The sequence below is a fragment of the Mus caroli genome, chromosome 5 (assembly GCF_900094665.2).
Source record: "Mus caroli chromosome 5, CAROLI_EIJ_v1.1, whole genome shotgun sequence".
Taxonomy (NCBI): Eukaryota; Metazoa; Chordata; class Mammalia; order Rodentia; family Muridae; genus Mus; species Mus caroli.
Window position 1 is genome coordinate 100,401,757 of NC_034574.1, and position 19,308 is coordinate 100,421,064.

Consider the following 19,308-nt stretch of genomic DNA (forward strand, 5'->3'; position numbering starts at 1 on the left):
ACTACCAGCCCAGGGATGGTCCCACCCACAAGGGGCCTTTCCCCCTTGATCACTAATTGAGAAAATGCCTTACAGTTGGATCTCATGGGGGCATTTCCTCAACTGAAGCTCCTTTCTCTGTGATAACTCCAGCTGTGTCAAGTTGACACAAAAATAGCCAGTACACTCAGTTAGGCCTGACTGGATCAAACTGTGGGAGTCTGGCCCCAGGCGGTTTACTGTCAGCATATTTAAACACGGCGCTATTAGGAAACAGTTTCCAGGCAACAATCATTCCAATTCTAGGTGCACACTAAAGCTTATGGTGTGGCTACTTAGAAACTCTTTACAAAGCACGTGGTGTCCCACTAAGGATGGCTCTGTTACCTGGGAGCTAGGGAAGGAGTCTGGAGGATTTGGGTGAGGTCAAAGATAGATAGAGCAAAGGTCACCAAATCATTAATAACATTCACTCCCAGATTTCTGGGTGGAGACATATTTTATTTCTTACACTGAGGAGATACCCCGGCATGATTAACATTCCTAGTTTCTCCAATGTTTATCTGTAAGCATGGTGACCTCATGCCCCCTACGTTTCTGACAAGGAATATAATGAAGTCTGTCTTAGCGCCCATAAAATTAAGTGACAGTCACAATCTGTGGTACTCTTTGTATGATTGAAAACAAAAATATTGACTTTAAATTTTTTCATTCCTCTAACTTGTATTATTTTATTTTAACAGCTGCATTATAAGCCATTTTGCAAGGTTTTGGTCGGAAAGAAGCTTTGCAAATGTTCCTCCTGAGATTCAGAAAACTTGTCTCAGTATGCAGATCCAGTCCTTAGTGAGTATAGCCCGAGTGCTGTGCGTATGTGCGCATCAGAACAACGTTTACGAATGCGTCTGCGGTACTCACAGGGATTGAATGCAGAAATCGAATTTAATGTTTCTGTAAAAGCAAGATGGCACTCACAATAACTCAGGACCAAACTGGAGATCCCCACCCTAAGATCTTGTTCTTCTGAAGCTACTCTCAGTGCTTACCTCACTAGTCTGGGGTTCAGTCAGACAGGCTGCCCTGCTATGAGGTAGACGTTCATGAACATAAGGGTTCCAGAAATGGAGATGGTGCGTTGGTTCAGCAGTCCAGGGAAGCAGATCACCAGGGTGGTTCAGAATGCCATGTGGAATGTCTCAAGGGGCTCAGCTATCCACCTGGTAGCAGGCAGGTTTATCTACGTTAGGCCACGTCCCTCATAGAAGAGATACGTTTGTATTTGTTAGAATAGGTATTCACTCTGGACATGGATTTGCCTCCCTAACTGTTTCTGCTAAACCTGTCATCTATGACTATATACTGTCATCTTGGTGTTCTACACAGCACAACAGTGACTAAGAAATCCACTCACAGAAATTAAAGCCTGCAGCAGGCTCATGCTTGTGTAGCTCACTGAATCCATGAACTCCCCTATTGCCCTGAAACTACTAGTCTGATGGGACAGACCAGGACCTGTAGAAGATAAAGGACAGTGCCTGCTTGGTGGCAGTGCCCTCCCAGCCTGAGGCACTGTCTTCTAAGATGCAGTGCGTACCTAAATCAGCCTTGGATTTAAGGTGCTGTTTTTCTTGTAGTCAAAATTTCTATATCCAGAAATCAAGACGAGTCACTGGGGATAAGCAAGGAGAATTGCTCCTGGTGACCCATTAGCAAAATTTTGCCTCCCTTCAGGGCAACTTTGGGATCTGCTGATGTAGCGATCTTAGCACCAGAGAGAATGCATCCATCTGGGAGTAGACACAGCAAGGATTCCATTGACCTGGCAGCTGAGACAGCCTTGTTCTGGCTGGTTTGTACATCCACACATAAAGCAGAAGTGATAGGTTGAGCTTGACTGTTAAGGGGAGTCTGCGCAGCAACTCTCCATTGTGTATGAGGAAAACCACATCTGGACATATTGCAATGCTACAACACACATGCAGCCTTTACACCCCTCTCCATGAGTGTTTGTCTGATGACTAGTCAGATGTCTTAATTTTCACCTATGACTGTGTTGCCCTACCATCCTGGACAAGCTGGTACCAGTTTACTTTGTGCCTCCATATTTGTTAAGAGCCCCTGAGAACTGAGTCTGTTTGAAGGCTAATGGGGATCACACAGTGTGAGAGACACGGAACTTGACATTTGCTTTCTCTTCCAAGAGAAGGGTTAGCATGTCGTCTAGTGGTATGCATCATTTTAGGAAGCAGCAGGACTTACTCTTCCCACTAGGGAACAAAGCACAGTCCACAGAGTTACATTCAGGTGCCAAACTGACGGGTGGGGCGTTGATTGTGCAGCATTGTAATGTGTTTGTTCCCTGGCTATGATAACGGTCACTTCTTGAATTTCCTTCTGTGTCTATTTCCAGTTAGAATCACCACACAATCCGGGTCATGATCAAAACCAGCTTAGGGAGGACCCTTCCAGACATCACTCCATCACTGCAGGAAGTCAGGGCAGGAACCCAAGACAGGAGCTAATGCAGAGAGGTGTCATGGAGGAGAACTGCTTACTGGCTTGTTCCCCGTGGTCTTCTCAGCCCACCTGCTTACAGCAGCAGGAAGAACTACCAACCCAAAGGTGGCATTGCTCATACAAGTTGAGCTGGGCCCTCCTACCCACTTACCAACAAGAAAGTGTGCCATAGGCATATCTGATCTGGGAATTTTCTCAATTGAGGTTTCCTCTTCCTTCTGTATTCTCTTGTGACCTTCAAGCCACATTATCACTTATAAAGGCTGCTTAAGCTTCTCTGTCTGTCTGTCTGTCTGTCTTTCCCTCTCTATCTCCCTTCCCCCCTCCCTTTGTGTCTCTCCCTCTCCCCCTCCCTCTGTTCTTCCCTTTCTCACTTCCTTTTCCCCTCTCTCTTCTCTTCTCTCTCTCTCTCTCTCTCCCTTCCTCCCTCCTTCCCCTCCACCACCCCCCCCCGCTTTTCTTTTTGTCTCATACACTCCTAATCAGCCCCGTCTCTCTGACTAAGCATGGGTAGTAACATGAGACCATGTTACACAGAGGGTGAATACAGGGGAAGCTGGGAAATGACATGAAGTGCTGCTCATGTCATCTAAATGTTGTGTCTCAGCCAACGAAGGGCCTTGTCACCTACTGTTTTGGATTGGCTTTCTGCATTATTGAGTAGTTACTCCTGTTGATGAAGGGAGTTACTCCAGCTGTAATTTGGTTCAGTAGAAACATTATTTACTACGCTAGTGGTACCCGTAAGTCATGTACAGTTCATATGTCACATGTTATTTTTGTGAAATTTAGTATAAGACAGGTACTGTTATCTCAGTTTCACAGACGAGAAAAAAACAGGCTGGATGACAAGGTAAAGCAGATTTAAAATACATTGCTGCCATTCTAAACTATTTAGATGTTGAGGGTCATGTCAGTTTATTTATAATCTAGCAGTGTCTGCCAGGGGTGGCACTGCCTGAAGTAAGGGGGGCCTTCCCGATCAGTCATTAGTTAAGAAGATAGCCATAGGCCATCTGGTGGAGACACTTTCTCAGTTGAGTTTTCTTCTTTCCAGATGATTCTCGCTTGTGTCAGGTTAACAAAAACAAAAACAGAACAATAATAGCAAAACAAACGAAGGACAACTGACAAGGGCAACTACCCAGGGCAGCGTCTCCTCATAATACCTTATATTCACTTTGAGTTTTGAGTCGTATCACCCTGAATTAAAATTTTGTGTTTGGTCTAGAAGTATTACATTTTTACTTTGTACTTGAAGGTATTTAACATTTAGGGTTCATCAAATATTCAGATCAGTATGGAAGGAGTCTGTACCATCTGTTATCACTTTAGCATGTCCATATTTTAGTTTCCTAATAGATTCCAAGCTAAGCTATCTACTATACTCAATCTTACTGCCATTGAACATACCAGTGTATATATAGTAAGCAGTAGGGAGCTCCTTGCCAGGCTTGCTTGCATAGCTACATGCGGCTGGCTCCAGACATAACGCCTGCAGAAGAGCACAGCAGGTTATTACAGCTGCTCAGGACGCCATCACAGGAGGAAATGGTCAGGGGACCTTAAGAAGCGAAACGAGAGCTGAGGATGGTTCCACAGTCCAAGCAGCAGCTGTTCTTCCAGAGGACCCAGGTTCAGTTCCCAGTGCAGCATATCAGTTTACAGCCATCTGTCACTCCAGTTCTGATGCCCTCTTCTGGTCGCCAAGGGCACTACATGTTGTGATGAAGACTCATGCATGAAGGCAAAATAGCCATACACATAAAACAAGAATAAATAAGTAAAAAGCGTGTGTGTGCGTGTGTTGCCTGTGATGATCAGAAGACAGTGCCAGAGCCTTTGGAACTGGAGTTATGGATATTTATGAACTAAGTCCTTTGCAAGAGGAACAAGTGCCCTTAACTACTGGATTTTTTCCCAACCTAGCAGAGTATGTTTATTCTGTTAAGACAATTGAAACGATATGCACTTTAATGAATTATTGTTAAAAGTAATAAAAAGTTTAAGGTTTAAGGGTTTAATATAAAATACCATAAAAATCTATTATATAACCTCAGTGTCTGGTCATAGTAGAAATCCAGTAATCATAAAGTTTCTGTATTAACCCAGTAGTTGTAGGCCCTGCAGTCCAGCAGTGAGCTAAAGCAGACATTGAACATACATATATTATGTTCAATTTGAATAATTTGTTTGAGTTAAGAGCTTAAAGGAAAGGGATAGGTTCAGAAAGAATGTGGTGTCTGTGTAAGGATCAGGACTTAACCAAGAAAATACCTTGGTTAAGTTCTCAGTGTTTCAGAGAAGGTCCAAGCTAAGTATTCAGTCTTCCATTTTATTGCTGTGCAAGAAACCCATCCCACAACTGAATAGCTTAGAACCGTAATCTGTCATTTCTACAACTGAGCTGATGGTCTGACCCTCCTGCTGATATTCTCTAAGATGACTCCTGTTGTTGCTACGAGGGGCAGGCAGCTGAGCTGCTGCTGGGCTCACTGTGCAGTCCTCTGTTTGATTTGTTTAGAAAGTTATTTTATGAATAGTAATGCCAGCTAATTTTTCCAAGTATTTCTAACATTCTAGAATCATGTGAATGCTGCTTTTCTTCTAATGGAAAGTGACAGGCTGATCATGGGTTTACCCAGAGTAAAGTGGACAGAAGCAGCCCTGTCGATGGCATCTCAGCTCCAAGAAGAGTGTGTGACGTTTATTGTTGAAAACTTCTCTCAGATCATTGACAGTGAGAGCTTCACTCTTCTCTTGCAGGTACTGTGTCTACAGTGTATGCTCTGCTTGGTCCCGTCTTTGTGGTTTGGTTTTAATTGCATAAGCATTTTTAAAGTCAGGTTGCCTCTGATTAAATTATTCTGGTTTGAGTAACCTCCACAGCAGATGGCAGATTTGGAGCAGTGATGGACAGGGTGCTGTGGCTCACAGAGGAGAGGCAGGAGGGACAGGCTGAGTGCCCTGGCAAGGCACAGTGTACCTTGGGCCAGCTCGAGCCCTCAGTCACCATGGCTACACTTTAGAGGTCCATGTTGTAAAGATAGTGCTTCTTGAAAACTCCGTCTTAATAAGGAGCCACCTTCTCTAGAATTAGTTACTGAGTAAAGATGCTGTCTTTATTTCCTGGTTCTATTATCATGGCTGTATTAGCTTTTGAGAACCCTGTGCACACATATGTGTGTGGTGTGCCTCTGTGTGTGCATGTATTATGCATGTGTGTGGGTCTGTGTGTGTGTATGTGTATGTACATGTGTGTGCATGGAGTGGGAAGTGATCATGCCCATGCAGTTTTTCAAGCAGATATGGAAGGCGACTACAGTTTAAGTGATGCTACGTAGCCACCGTGGCAGCTGTGCTGCTGTCACACTAGACTCTAAGATTTCTCATGTGTTTTACATCTCTTTCATTAAGTGTCAAACTCTGTGTTTTGTAGTCACAAGCAATGAGCAGCACAGCTCATCTGTTGGACAAAATTTTTAAAGCAATTGAAGACAATATTACCGCTGAAAATAGTTGCTCTCTCCTTATGGCTCTGGACACGTTACTGAATTCAGAAAGCACAAAGGAAATGGTACTGAATGCAGCAAAACTCATTAACATATGTAATATTGGAAATGTTTAAGATTTTCAGTTATACATGCAGTTTTAAATGTCACACAGGTCATTGAAATTAGGTACTAGACACCTTGGGCTTGATACAGCTTTTTATATATATTTGGAATATTTACTAATAAAATTTTTATCAGTTATGTTTGCCTTCAAATTAGCATTTAATAAAAGTTTAGAATTTGGCAATTTGGCTCCTTAATTCTAAGCATAGCTTGGGACTTAGCAATATTATTTCGCACAATGCAATTTTGGTATTTTTCTCTGATAATTACAGTAAATTGTATGTATAAGGTGTATATTTTAGTGTCTTTAATAATTAATGTTTTTATGGCATTAGTAATTTCTTTTTTTTCAAAATAAATCTTATTTTAAATTAGATTGAGTAGGAAAAATAAAAATGTAAATATCATTTTTAACTGCAGTTAATCGGTGACAATAAGATAATCATGAATTATTGGCATTTTTTATTCTACAAGAATGATAAAATGTTTCATTAGATTTATTATTATTACATAGAGTATTTGACCTTGTAATGTCATAGTTGATATGAAAAGGTTTGGGAAGGTGTTCATAAAAACCCCATTGATGTTTTAACATGTAGTTTAAAGAGTGGCATTTAGCTTCCTGTTCACTATAAAACCCTGTTAATGAGCAAGCCTGCATAAATAGCATGTACTCAGTGATCTTAGAAATGTAACTGATGACATCATTGATGTAGCTTAGGAGTAAGTAGATTCGGGAAGGAATAATGACTGGTTGCTATGACAATGTGGCTCACCAGCTGCTGATTTGTTGCTGGAACACAGGGCTTTACGTGCAGGATCCAAGCTGTGCGTGATAAGCTGTGGACCTTCCTGGTACAGTCTTTCTATGCTGTTCGTCACACAGAAAGCTGGAAGCTGATGCACTTAGATGACCAGCAGAAAATCCAAGCAGGTATGTTGTTCTTCGAGGTTTTTATCCTCAGATGATGGTCTTTGTGAGAGCAGATAGTTTGAAGGCATTCTGAATGCTAGTTAATTAGCATTTGCGAGCTTCTGTTCAGCAATGGAGTGCTTCCCAAAACTAGCGATGTGTTAGGCAGCTTGGAGAAACCATGTTTTGTGTGCTGTTCTTAGAAAATGAAACTTATTTCCTTTGTATGTAAGTATAAATTTTTAATCCTTCTATATATTAGCTACAATATTCTAGCCACATTTGCTTAAAAAAATAAATACAAGCATCTTTGTGGGAGCTTGAAGTAAAAGGGCACAGTTTCTGCAGTCAGACCTCGAAGTGTACTTTCTCCCTTGGAAGGTGTATTTTACTAAAGCTTTCCATCTTTTTCACAAGAACCTTCCCTTGCGCTTTTGCCGAGATTAGATGGCTTTATTTCACAATTGATTGGTTCAGGGATGCAGTGTGTGCTATTGCGGAGGGTCCCTCAGGAGCCAAACAGTGATCTCTGACATTTCCTAGAAGCGGATTGAAACATTAGCATTAAACAGAAGATGTCTGTCTGTCAGAAAGGGTGTGTGCTTTAAAATGTTGAAATAGAATTCTGAGGGTGTGGAACTAAAATGGCTCCGTGACTATTTTTAGGTTAAAGCAGGTGCCTCGGAAATAACTGCCACGTTCAGCAGTTCCACTTCTTATATTTTATGTAACAAACATTTTAGTGCTCTAAAACATGGAATGCAAGTAGGACAAATTATACCTCAGGTATGTCAAATTCTTCAGTGATATAGTCATGGTTAGACCTGCTTTATAAAGCAACTAGATGTAATACATTTAAACAAGAGTTTTCAAAGGTATTCCTTTATTCGTCTAATATAAATCATCCGCTCTTTAGAAATTGAACACTTTCCTGGTTTCAGACACTAGCTTTTCTTTCAGTCTGTGAGTGTGAAGAAGCAAAAGTCAGCGTCCCTTCAGCAGGCGTCCTTTGAGCTTGCTTCTGATTGGCAGCAAACTTTGTTTTTCTCCTTTTTAGAGGAATTCACAACAAAGTTGAATTCCAGTGTTCTGTAATCTCTCATAGTAGCAATTAGAAACCCATATGCTTGCATATGCTTACACACCTGGACAAACTGCCAGTGTCACGGTGCGGTTAGGCGTTGTACTTCCCTGTTGTTAGGCTGCATTAGGGTAATTCTCAAATTACAAACATGTTGACCTGTAAGGAATCCTGACCTGTGCGTAGTTACTGCCTTGGATCACCTTTGTTCTAACTGCTGCAAATCAGCCCTTGCTGTCTCCAGGGTTGTCTGCTCTGCCGGGCAGCATATATCCATGGAACAGAGACTGGAGAAGGAGTTTGATAGCTGCTTTACTAAATATATGGATATTTGAGAAATGATATGTGCAAATAAATTCCTTCTTCAAAGTCAAACCCTGTAAGCCCTGAAACTCTGAGCTGGACTACACCTGAGTCACGTTATTTCATATCTTTCTGGTGCCGTTCCAGTTCTAGTTTTAAAAGGACAAACATGAGCCTCTCAGTAATTCCCAGGTAAACCTGACTTACAAAGTGAGTTGTTACTTAGCTCAGTAGGAATGAGATGACTTGCAGGATTGCGTCCTGCTTCATGTTTAGGGAGAACAACATCTGTTTCTCTTCTTTCTACAATCCTATAATCAATTGTAAAACCAGAAAATATGTTTAATTTCAGCAGAGCATACCTAGAGTAATTGGATATTTTTCATATTAAATTTATATATAAAATATTGTTTTGACATTTAGAAACTAAATAAAACTGGTTATTTAAAATTTTACAGCTTGTAAAAATTCCAGCTTTTTTAAATGAACATTTTCTTAATCTTACATTTTCATTTATGAGCTTTAAGAACATGAACTTTTCTGGACCAGAGTAAGATTGAAGTATCTTTATTCTAAAATGTCATGGTAAATAGTTTGTGCTGCTTTGGATTCAAGTGGTTTGTTTGTTTTTAAATTTCTATCAAAATATAGCATTTTCTCCTAGCTTTCTATTATCCTGCACTTCTCTGCTAATAATTATGTTTCTTATATTTTTTTGTTTGTTTATAGCTGCACTTGACAAAGGTGATGACCGCAGACTTGGCAGGAAGCCAGTGCTCACCAGCTCTCAGGTACACTTCCAGCACGGCAAAGGTGCCAATGAGAACACGATGCAAATGTATTATTCTACAATGAAAAATTCATGTTTATTAATTGAAGCTATTTTTAAGAGGAAATAACAACTGAGCATTTAATATATACATTTTAAATGATGTGAATGTCCCAAATTCGTTTGGCATAGGAAATATATGCCTTTTTTATTTCCTTGAAATTCTTTTTGGCAGATAACATATTGGCAGTGTTCCAATAAAGAAGGAATTGTTAAGACATCTAGGATTCAGTTTGGTGCCTACTTTTAGTCAGCCAGCCTTGTCACAAGAGAAGGCTCATTGTTCCAGGCTTCTCTTTGCAGGGTGAAAAGAAGAAAGTGGTGTTAAGAGCACAGTGTGCTTTATTTTTTTATTTATTTGGTATACTTTCATATAGTGTCAAAAGTAGTCAAGTACTTATAATTGGTAATTATAGTGGTAATGCCCTGGGCTTGAGGGTATGGGGTCAGACATATAAAAAGACTGCCTCCCAGTGATTGCAACATGACAAGCTTCCCAGGGGTCTAGAGAGCCACTGTGCAATAAAGCGATAGACTACATGAATCCACCATGCAATAAAGCCATAGAGTACATGACTGCACTGTGTAATAAAGCCATAGAGTACATGACTGCACTGTGCAATAAAGCCATAGAGTACATGACTACACTGTGCAATAAAGCCATAGAGTAACGTGACTGCACTCCATTCTTAAAAAGAATAACATGCGTATTCTGCTATCTTTCCTTTTTTAAAAATTATTTGATGACTTTATTATAGCCTGAAATATATTTTCTTCCTTCCAAATATTATTATATGGCTATTCATGTCATCAAAATATGTAAGTACAAAATTATACTAATCTATGCATATTCTAATGATACTGTGGACTCAATTATTCAATGTTCTGATTTAGAATGTAAAGAACAGATTGCCCTTGAAAGTTTGGCAGAGAATCCTGTTTCCTTCCTCCTTATCGCCCACTAGCTAGGAACTACAACTTCTGCAGCCAGGACATAGCTCTCTTGGCTTAGAGCAGGAGGCATCAAGCCCTCCATATCTCTGATTGGAAACCCAAACAATGGAGGGTTTTGTCATTTTTCTGGAGTGTTTCAGAGTCCTCTTGTGTATCATGTCCTGAGCCCTTACACCATCTAACATCTAATAAAGTGAGAGTCACAGGCCATAGTTATCCCAATCCCAGGGAGACCGAGGCTGGAGGAGTGTGAGCTCAAGGCCAACTACACTACATAGCATGAAGTACCCACTAAGACAAAGAAGGTTCCAAACAAAGTTGGTTTCCTTTTAGAGGCTTAGTCCTCTTTTCTCATTTTTGTCAATAGAATTGTGGTTCCCCCACCCCAACACACACACAGTTGACTGTGAATTTATAGGAAATGTGTATAAACTCGGCAGATATAAGTCCAAGACTGCCTAGAAATGCATATGCACCAGATCCTTATCATTCTGTAAGGAACTGTGAAGTTTCTAAAGCATGTATTTATCTCATAGAATACATACATTTCACACACCACATGATAGTTCACAGTACACAAGGCTACAGTAAGCTAACTGAGGTCAGTTTTAAACACAGGAAGAGGCCTTACAGAGAAGCTTGCTAAGTTGTGTTAAAAATAGAGAAATATTCCAGGTAGCAGTGGTACACACCTTCAATCCCAGCACTTGGGAGGCAGAGGAAGGTGGACCTCTGTGGTACTGAGGCCATCCTGGTCTACACAGTGAGTTCTAGGACAGCCAAGGCTACACAGAGAAACCCTGTCTCAAAAACCAAAAGGGGTCAGGGGAATAGGGGATTATATTTCAAATCAAGAAAAAAAAAAGGAGGAAAGAGGCTGTTTGATATTTACAACACTTAGAATTCTTGGAGCACTGTTCTGAAGGAAAGCATTCTCCACTCTACAAACATACATAATCTAAAGCCAAAATATGCTTAAAATTTCCACAATACCCCAGCCCCATTAAGTCAAAGCTAGGACAATAATGTATTGATTCTGTTATCACTGCACCCTGCTTTTGCCTAAATTTAGCCTTTATTTATTGTCTTATACATATACATGTATCCATGGACATGTGTGTTATCTGAGTCAATTTTTTAATATATTGGAAGCCTTCTATATTTATAAACTCAGTCTTGAACTAAATATCACTACATGCTTAGCAGTTAGCGGTTACAAACATTTTGTTGCACTCCCAATATGTTATGGGAGATAAAGGATTTAATTATAGAAGATAAAACAACACAAGTTCTGCCCTATAATCCCATGCAGCTTTGCCAAGGTGAGGGAAATCAGCAGTTACATGTATTGATGTATGTATTTATATTTTATTCTAAGGTTCCCAGCAGCTTTTTGAAGTGGCTGTTCCCTTCTGTATGGAGGTGTTGGCTGCTCTGTGCCCTGGGGTTCCCCTCTTCTTTCCCCAGTTCAGCTCTTATTAGCTGTCTTTTCCTCTGTAACCTCTAGATGATCAGTGCTGTCTGTCATCTAGGAGTTTTTTAAACCTAAACTTTTAAAGTATACATGTTGTGTTTCTAGAAGCTTTTGTCATTTTGTTTTAAAAAGGATTCCCAGAGTCAGAGAATTTTAGTGAAAATGTTTATAGTATCCCTCAGATTACAATTAGATGACTACATCATAAGCTCTAGTCTCAATTCTGTCCTTGCCAGGCATGTGACCTTGGATAAGTCACCCAGTTTCTTATCTAACAGTTGAAGACAGCTGCAGGAGCTATTTCAAAGGATTATTTTGTAAGTGTGAATTGAAATGATGGGCCCTAAGAAAGGGCTTCAGAAAACCTCAAGTGTTATCACTCAGGGTAGCCTGAATCTTCATGGGTTAATTTCTATTGTAATACCACAAATTAAATAAATATTTAATGCTATATTTCAGAAATGATTAAGGTAATAATCACCAAAGGGTTTTTTTTATGAAAATGATAAGGGATATCTCAAGTTTTGAGTGATCCTGAATCATAATAAGAATTTAGAAGCTGGACTGTGTTGCTCCCTGGGAGAGCACTGGCAGAGCATAATGTGAGCTTTGCTCAATTGTTGCTTCTAAAAACTTCACTGAAGCCAGGTCTCATGATGCATGCCTTCAGTCCCCACATGGGGAGGCAGAGACAGGCAAAGCTCTGTGAATTAAGGCCAGTCCTGTGTACATACTGAGTTCCAGGCCAGCCAAAGCTATATAGTGAAACCCTGTCACAATAACAAAAAGCCAACCCAAAACTTTCTTAAAACATAAAATATTCTATGTCAAAAACTTGTTGATTTATAGGATTTTCTTCCTTCCTTCCTTCCTTCCTTCCTTCCTTCCTTCCTTCCTTCCTTCCTTCCTTCCTTCCTTCCTTCCTTCCTTCCTTCCTTCCTTCCTTCCTTCCTTCCTTCCTTCCTTCCTTCCTTCCTTCCCCTTCCTTAGCAAAGGAAACAAGGCTCTGATGTTGATGTTATAAAAATAAAACCTTGGACGGAAAATAACAAAAAACCGTGTCGGACCTCTCTCTCTACTAATCAGAGGATGAGATCCGATGGATTGGGAGCATCAGGACATGCATCAAGCACTAACAGAAACAGTATAAATAAAGTGTCCAAGCATGGTGACAGTGCAAACATGTCCAAAGTTATGAAAGAGATGAAAACTGGGGGAAAATATGTCTCTGGCAAGTCTAAAACTATGGTAAAGTCCCAAACAGAAAACAGTGATCATACAAAGATAGAAGGTCTGTCATCCACTGTTGTGGGAAGACCATCAAGAGTAACAGCAGCTGGACGGAAGGACCCAGTACATGGAAAAGGAGTCCAGAACCAAGAAGTGGAGACCACAGGGGCCAGACCTAAGGTACTCACTGCAAACCTGAACATGCAAGCCAGAGCCAAGCCTTTGCAAACACTGAGAGGAAAAGATTCCACATGCCCCGCCTCTGTAGGGCCCTCCAGTAGATCTACACATTCCAGCATGGAGCTTCTGGCTTCCATTGGCTCTGTGGATGAGACAAAGGAAAATGGATCAGTAGAAGACAAGTCTCGTGATGGGAAGCCATATGTTAGTGATTCCCCAGGACAGATGGTGAGCAATGGAGTAATGTCAACTGCAGGTGGGTTTCAGCACTTTGTGTGTGTGTGTGTGTGTGTGTGTGTAGCGGGGCATGGCTCTACACATGCTAGACAGGCAGCCTGCACCAGCAACTCAGCACTGCAAACATTTGTTTGAGATAAGATCTCTCCATCAGCCTGTGCTGGCCTTAGACCTGCTTCGTCACTAAGGACACTCTTGTACCTCTGATCCTCCTGTCTCTGCCTCCCAGGTGCTAAGACTATGGTTGTACCTGTCATGCCTGACTTGTGTAATGCTAGAGATGAAGCCAGGCAAGTGCTCTACTAAATAAGCTATGTCCCTGCCCTGAGTTCCTGATACTTAAAGGTTCCTAGATGGCCCTTGCTTGTTTTACTTACCTTTAAATGCTAAAATGTGTTTTACACGGAGATGTACAAACTGAGAAAGTGTGTTCTCTCCTATATCAGCACTTGTTTTTTAGTGTCTAACCTGTATATTTATGCAATTTATTGTAGCAGTAAAGTCTCGGCCAGTTGCAAGAGTTACCAATGGAACAGCCAATAAAAAAAGCTTTATTCATGAACAAGACTCTCACGGGAATAGCAGGTGGGACTCTATTCAGCTTGGTGTTTCACCCAACTGTCTCTGCAAGCTATTTATATACTAATTCTTAGCTAAATGTTTTAAAAGATGTTTTGTTATTTAACCGTATTTATGAAATTATATTTTTAAAATTTATTTCATATTTATATAAAATGAAGAAATACAGTGAAAGTTTCTTAGCTATACTTAATGGCATGTGAAGTTACGTATGCATGTATGTGGTCTACTCTCAAAAGTTGAAGGATTGTGAACATACGTTTCTCTATTTTCAGAAGAGATATGTTTCTATTTTTTGACAAACTGTGTGATCGTATATGGTTGTGGTCATGCACAGGTGTTTGTAAGTTCACGGTTTGGATATGGTGTCACTGTAATACTAAGAGCAATCACTCTTCTTAGTGTCATAAAAAGAGGGAATGGCAAAGGACTTAGTGCTTCAGCACCACAGACAGCTGCGAAGAAAAGAGGGAGCAGCAATGGATGCACAGCCACTCAGCCGCGGACGAAGAGCGCCCCTCCCACCCTGGCTCCAGCCCAAGGTAAAGCCACACAGGCCCGGAGGGTTCTGGGGCCTGTGTCAGCCGGACTGCCATTACACATAAGCAAGACAATAAAGTTCCGTGGCTTTTACATAGACATTTTAGCATTAGGGGATTGATTTGGGTTGTCTTGTCCTTCATGGAGATGAAGTCATGTCTTAAAGGAGCCATTGACTGGTCTCCAATTCTGTCCTTCTGTGGAGCGTGCCTAGGTTTCTTGAAAGTTTCCTTGATGGCTTGAGGAATTATGTCTGTGAAACCAGCACTGAGGAGTTGTTAAAGAACAGCAGGAACTGAGCAGCTGTGTGGAGAGGGCGTTCCTCCAAAGCTGTCCTCATGCTGCTGTTCCTCAGTGTTGCAAGAAAAATCAATACTGTTTAGATTATATAATGTGCATGTAACAGCCCATTTTCAACATTACTTTCTTTCTGGGCTTAGTGGCACATACCTGTAGTCCTTCCATTGGAGAGATGAAAGCAAAATCATCTTTGATATATATAATGAGTTCAAGACAGTCCTGGCTACATGAAACACTATCTCAAAATAAATAAAAAGTGAGAGAAGAAAGATAGGAAGAAAGGAGGAGGGCTGAGGGAATGGCTTTGTACGTGAAGTTGGTTAGGGAGGCAGGGGTTAGGGAGGCAGAGGTGGATGGAAGGATCTCTGAGTCTGGATCGCCAACAGCAACCCAGCCTCTTCAGTGAGGCCCAAGTCCTGATAAGAGACTATGTCTTAAAAAGAACAGTGTGTAGCTCCTGAGGAATTGATCTCTATCATGCACACGTGTACATGTACACACATCGTCACACAAGTACACACACATACACCGAGATTGACCTCTGACATGCTCACATGTGCATACACAGTCACACACCACAAGCACACACACATTTATTTTTTTGTGTGTATTAAGCACTCCTGTGTAAGAGCAGTTTATAAAACCCCCAAAATAATCTTGATTTGCATGATGAATTAATACTGAAAGTCAATTAAAAATCAAGGCAGATGAGATTACTCATATCTAGTAAAAGTTAGAAATGATGTATAAATGGTCTGTAGGACTAGAGCACCTCAGTGGCAGAGGACTTGCTTGTCTTTCACAAGTCTCTACAACTCCCCACACCCCAAACACACACAGAACAAAAAGTTGGTAATTGGAGTTGGCAGATTTGAGTGCCCCAAATTTTTATTCTAAAACTTTAACCAGAATGCCTAAATGGAATTTTAAATCTGAATCTCCTGTAGCCAGTGATCTGGTTCTCACTGCAGAGCTGGGTTGTTAGCCCTAATAAGCTATAACCATAATTATACAGTGTAAGTTTATTCCAGTTTGAAGAGAAATGAATAATTTCAACAAATGTCCATTTGTTTTTAGGTTAGTTCTTCCTTTCAGCTGTGTTGTTTTCTTTACTCCCCCTCACCCCAAAAAAGAAAACTTCAAAGAGAAGAGCTTTCTTGTCGGTTTGATATAAGAAGATGATAGTTTCTGCTGTTGCAAATTTATGTAAATCCAATTTGGGCACAACGGTGAAGGTTCTTGGTGAAAAGAGATTCTCTTTAAGGGTTTTTAGTAAGATCATAAAATAGTCCCTCTATATTTAAAATATTTAGGTTTTTTCACTTTATCATTTTTTTTTTTTTTTTGACTGTCGATACTAGATGTTTCCCTGTGGTTGCTTTATTGATTTTATTTTCTTTAAAGTGATTTGAAAACATTAAATTTCACCTTAGAATTTGAGAGTACTTTGCATTTCTGAACTTTCTTAGGATCCCAAGGGGAGTCACCACACTCTGTAAAATCTTCAGTCTCTTCAAGGCAGTCTGATGAAAATGTAACAAGGTTGAGGCATGGAACAGATAAGCAAATACCTAAGAGAAAAGTTGTCAAGCAAGGACACACAACTTTGCAGAAGGTTAATGCAAAGCTGGTACCAATGCCTAAAATCCCAAGTCAGCCCAAGAAAGGTGGAACTGTGAACAGCAAAGATTCAAAACAAAAAGTGCTTCCTGGACAAATTATGCTGCAAAGTCAGGCTTCTCAGCGACCTTTCAAACCTGAGGTAGCTGAGAAAAGCGTGCTTCATGGTGTGAGTGACAGCAGGAACCATGTCTCTAAACAGAGGCCTCACGAGTCCCCGGTTACCCTTGCTTGCGATACCAGTGGTCCTGAAGTGTGCCAGATACCTTGCAGACCTCAGCCACAAAGTCCATTAGGCAGTCAAGAGAAAAAGAGACTGGAGCTAGCATGTCAAGATAGGTCAACCCTGGGTGACTCAGTGAAACGTGGGCTGAGGTCAGAACTGGCTGGCATAGAACAAAGTCACACATCCGCTTACAAAGACTCGAGTCAGTGCAATGGGAATCTAAACTGTGGGAGCATTGCTGCTCTGAAATCTGTGATTTCAAATCCAAATGAAAACTTGATAAACTCTAACCCAGTTCATAATTCAGACTCAGCAAATACAGAGCAAGCCTATTTATCAGATAGAGAGAGAGAAACAGGGAGAGAAAACACAGACACTGAACCAAGTATGAGTTGTATAAATGGGAAAGCTTTCCTGTGTGTTCCTGAAGGGACAAGCAGTACCCTCAACCCTACTCAAGGTGACAGAAGACTCACATTTCATGGAGCAGCTCAAAGCCAGTTACCTGACGACTGTGCTACAGAGGACGGTAAATGTGCTACAGTCACCTCAGCTGTTTCTTCCAAATGTCTTTTGGGACAACCATCAGAAAAAAATTGTAAAAATATGGAAACGTCAGAAACCCCAGAGAGCCGTGGAACTCCGGAAGCTCCATTTGTGGGCCACTGGGATTTGAACACTGGTGCCACACATCAAAGAGAGAGTCCAGAATCCGACACTGGTAGTGCTACCACATCTTCAGACGACATAAAGCCCCGCTCAGAAGACTATGACGCTGGGGGGTCTCAGGATGACGAGGGCTCACATGACAGAGGCATCTCCAAGTGCAGCACGGCGCTGTGCCATGACTTCCTTGGGAGGAGCAGCAGCGACACCAGCACCCCTGAAGAGTTGAAGGTGCACGAAGGTGACCTCAGGACTGAAGTCAGAGTGAGAAAGCAGGGTGGGGGTGACCACCAGATCCACTCGGCAAGTGATGACGAGATCCCTAGGAAGAAGCCAGAACCTTGGTCTCGATCGACAATAGTCTATCCCAGGGAGAAGGGAAGTACTCCACGGGGTAGCAGCCCATCTGCTCAGGAAGGGGACCAGGTTTCTTCTTCAGCAGATGAAACAGAAGATGAAAGATCTGAAGCAGAGAATGTTGGGGAAAATTCCTCTCCATGCAGCTCAGGTACTCAGCAGGTTCAGGGAATAATTAACTTAGCTTTTGATGATGGAGCTGAACATGAAAGTCGTGAGTTTTCTGCAACTAAGAAGTTTAGAAGGTCAGTGTTGCTCTCGGTAGATGAGTGTGAAGAAGTGGGATCTGATGAAGGTGAAGGCCACACCCCCTTTCAGCCTTCCCTAGATTCTCTTTCACCTTCTGATGTTTTTGATGGTGTTTCTTATGAGCATCATGGAAGGACAGGTTACTCTAGATTTTTCAAAGAAAATGAAGCTACTACTGCAGAGCATAATCACAACAAAGGCAATGGTGGATATAAAAATGAAAGCTTTCTCCTGAATTCTAGAAGCAAAGACTTTGCAAAACAAGATAAACAATGTGTCTCAACAGATCAAAAGACCAGGTTAGATGTCCCACCCAAAGGAAGCCAACAGCTTTTTCCGGAAAATGAAGAAGTGATTAGTAAAGGTGAGGCGGCTCACAACTTTCAGCAGCACAGCTCATTCATGGATGGGGACACTAAGTCTCAAGAACGACCGTGTCATTTGGAGCTCCATCAGAGAGAACTCAGCTCCAACATACCAAAGATCAGCTCAGTGAAATCTCTGGACTCCTGTCCCAGCCAGGGGCTGCCTCAGGAAGGGCAAGCGAAAGAGAGCCGTCCCACGCCTCCCAAGGGAGCTAATAACGCTGTGTTCTCAGGTAATGTACAGAAGTAGAAGTCTAAAGCTGTCTGTAGCCCTGGATGCTATATTTTAGTTAGAATATTTAAGCTACAGTTTCAACTTTGAAATGAGAACTTAAATTTATTAATGATATGAAAATGAGCTAGCTATTCATTATTTATTGTTTGCTTACAATCTTAGTGAATAATTAATATGTAGTGGAAAACCTTGTTTATTACACACAGACAGATAACATGCTAGATCTTACCTGGAAAAGACAAGGACTTAGTTTGGTGTCATTTCAATTATCATGTTTAATTTAATGTAAGCATCTTGACTATGGGAAGTTTTACTTTACATTGGACATGATTTATGGACTTGCTAGTGTAGATCTAAGAGGGCTGTGCAATAACCATAGTAATATTACTGAAAGCAGTAAACTATTTTAAATAGATTAATCATCATAATTTATATGCATTTTACAGAGACTAAAACTTTCTTAGGATCAATATAATTCTATTCTAAGATTTTCAAGTGAAGAGATGAGTTTCCTAAGCAATTATATTTAGAAGAATGACAGTATATGACAAAGCCCAGGCTTATATCACATGCTAAGATAATTTTTTGTCTAATTGTTTTATGTTTATGTCTTTCTTATGTCAATAATTCAGACTAATGGCTTAAAATATGCAATAGTAGCTGGTTGAGTATTATGTATTATAATTTTAAAAAATATTGACCAGAAAATCCCTATTAAGTAAAATTATAAAGTAGGAATCTTCCAAAGTTGTATTTTTGTTTGTTTGTCCTGGTTCACATCCTCCTTTGCATGTGCAATATACAAATAAGACTTTAGATACAGTGTATTTACCCCCCACCCCGTGAAACCAAGTTAC

General features: G+C 40.8%; 1 protein-coding gene across 3 annotated transcripts in view; it reads left to right on the plus strand.

Moving 5' to 3' along the window:
• Positions 1–19,308, plus strand: part of Kiaa1107 (KIAA1107 ortholog) — a 71,572-nt gene that overhangs the window by 51,028 nt on the left and 1,236 nt on the right. For 2 of the 3 annotated variants that reach the window (XM_029477580.1, XM_021162652.2), the window contains 9 exons: positions 723–825; positions 5,080–5,262; positions 5,936–6,073; positions 6,918–7,047; positions 9,140–9,201; positions 12,658–13,333; positions 13,809–13,899; positions 14,296–14,435; positions 16,203–18,449. In XM_029477580.1, the coding sequence (XP_029333440.1) occupies positions 723–825; positions 5,080–5,262; positions 5,936–6,073; positions 6,918–7,047; positions 9,140–9,201; positions 12,658–13,333; positions 13,809–13,899; positions 14,296–14,435; positions 16,203–18,449 (3,770 nt within the window). The remainder of the gene's footprint in view (positions 1–722; positions 826–5,079; positions 5,263–5,935; positions 6,074–6,917; positions 7,048–9,139; positions 9,202–12,657; positions 13,334–13,808; positions 13,900–14,295; positions 14,436–16,202; positions 18,450–19,308) is intronic. The other variant, XM_021162653.2, reaches the window with a different exon arrangement.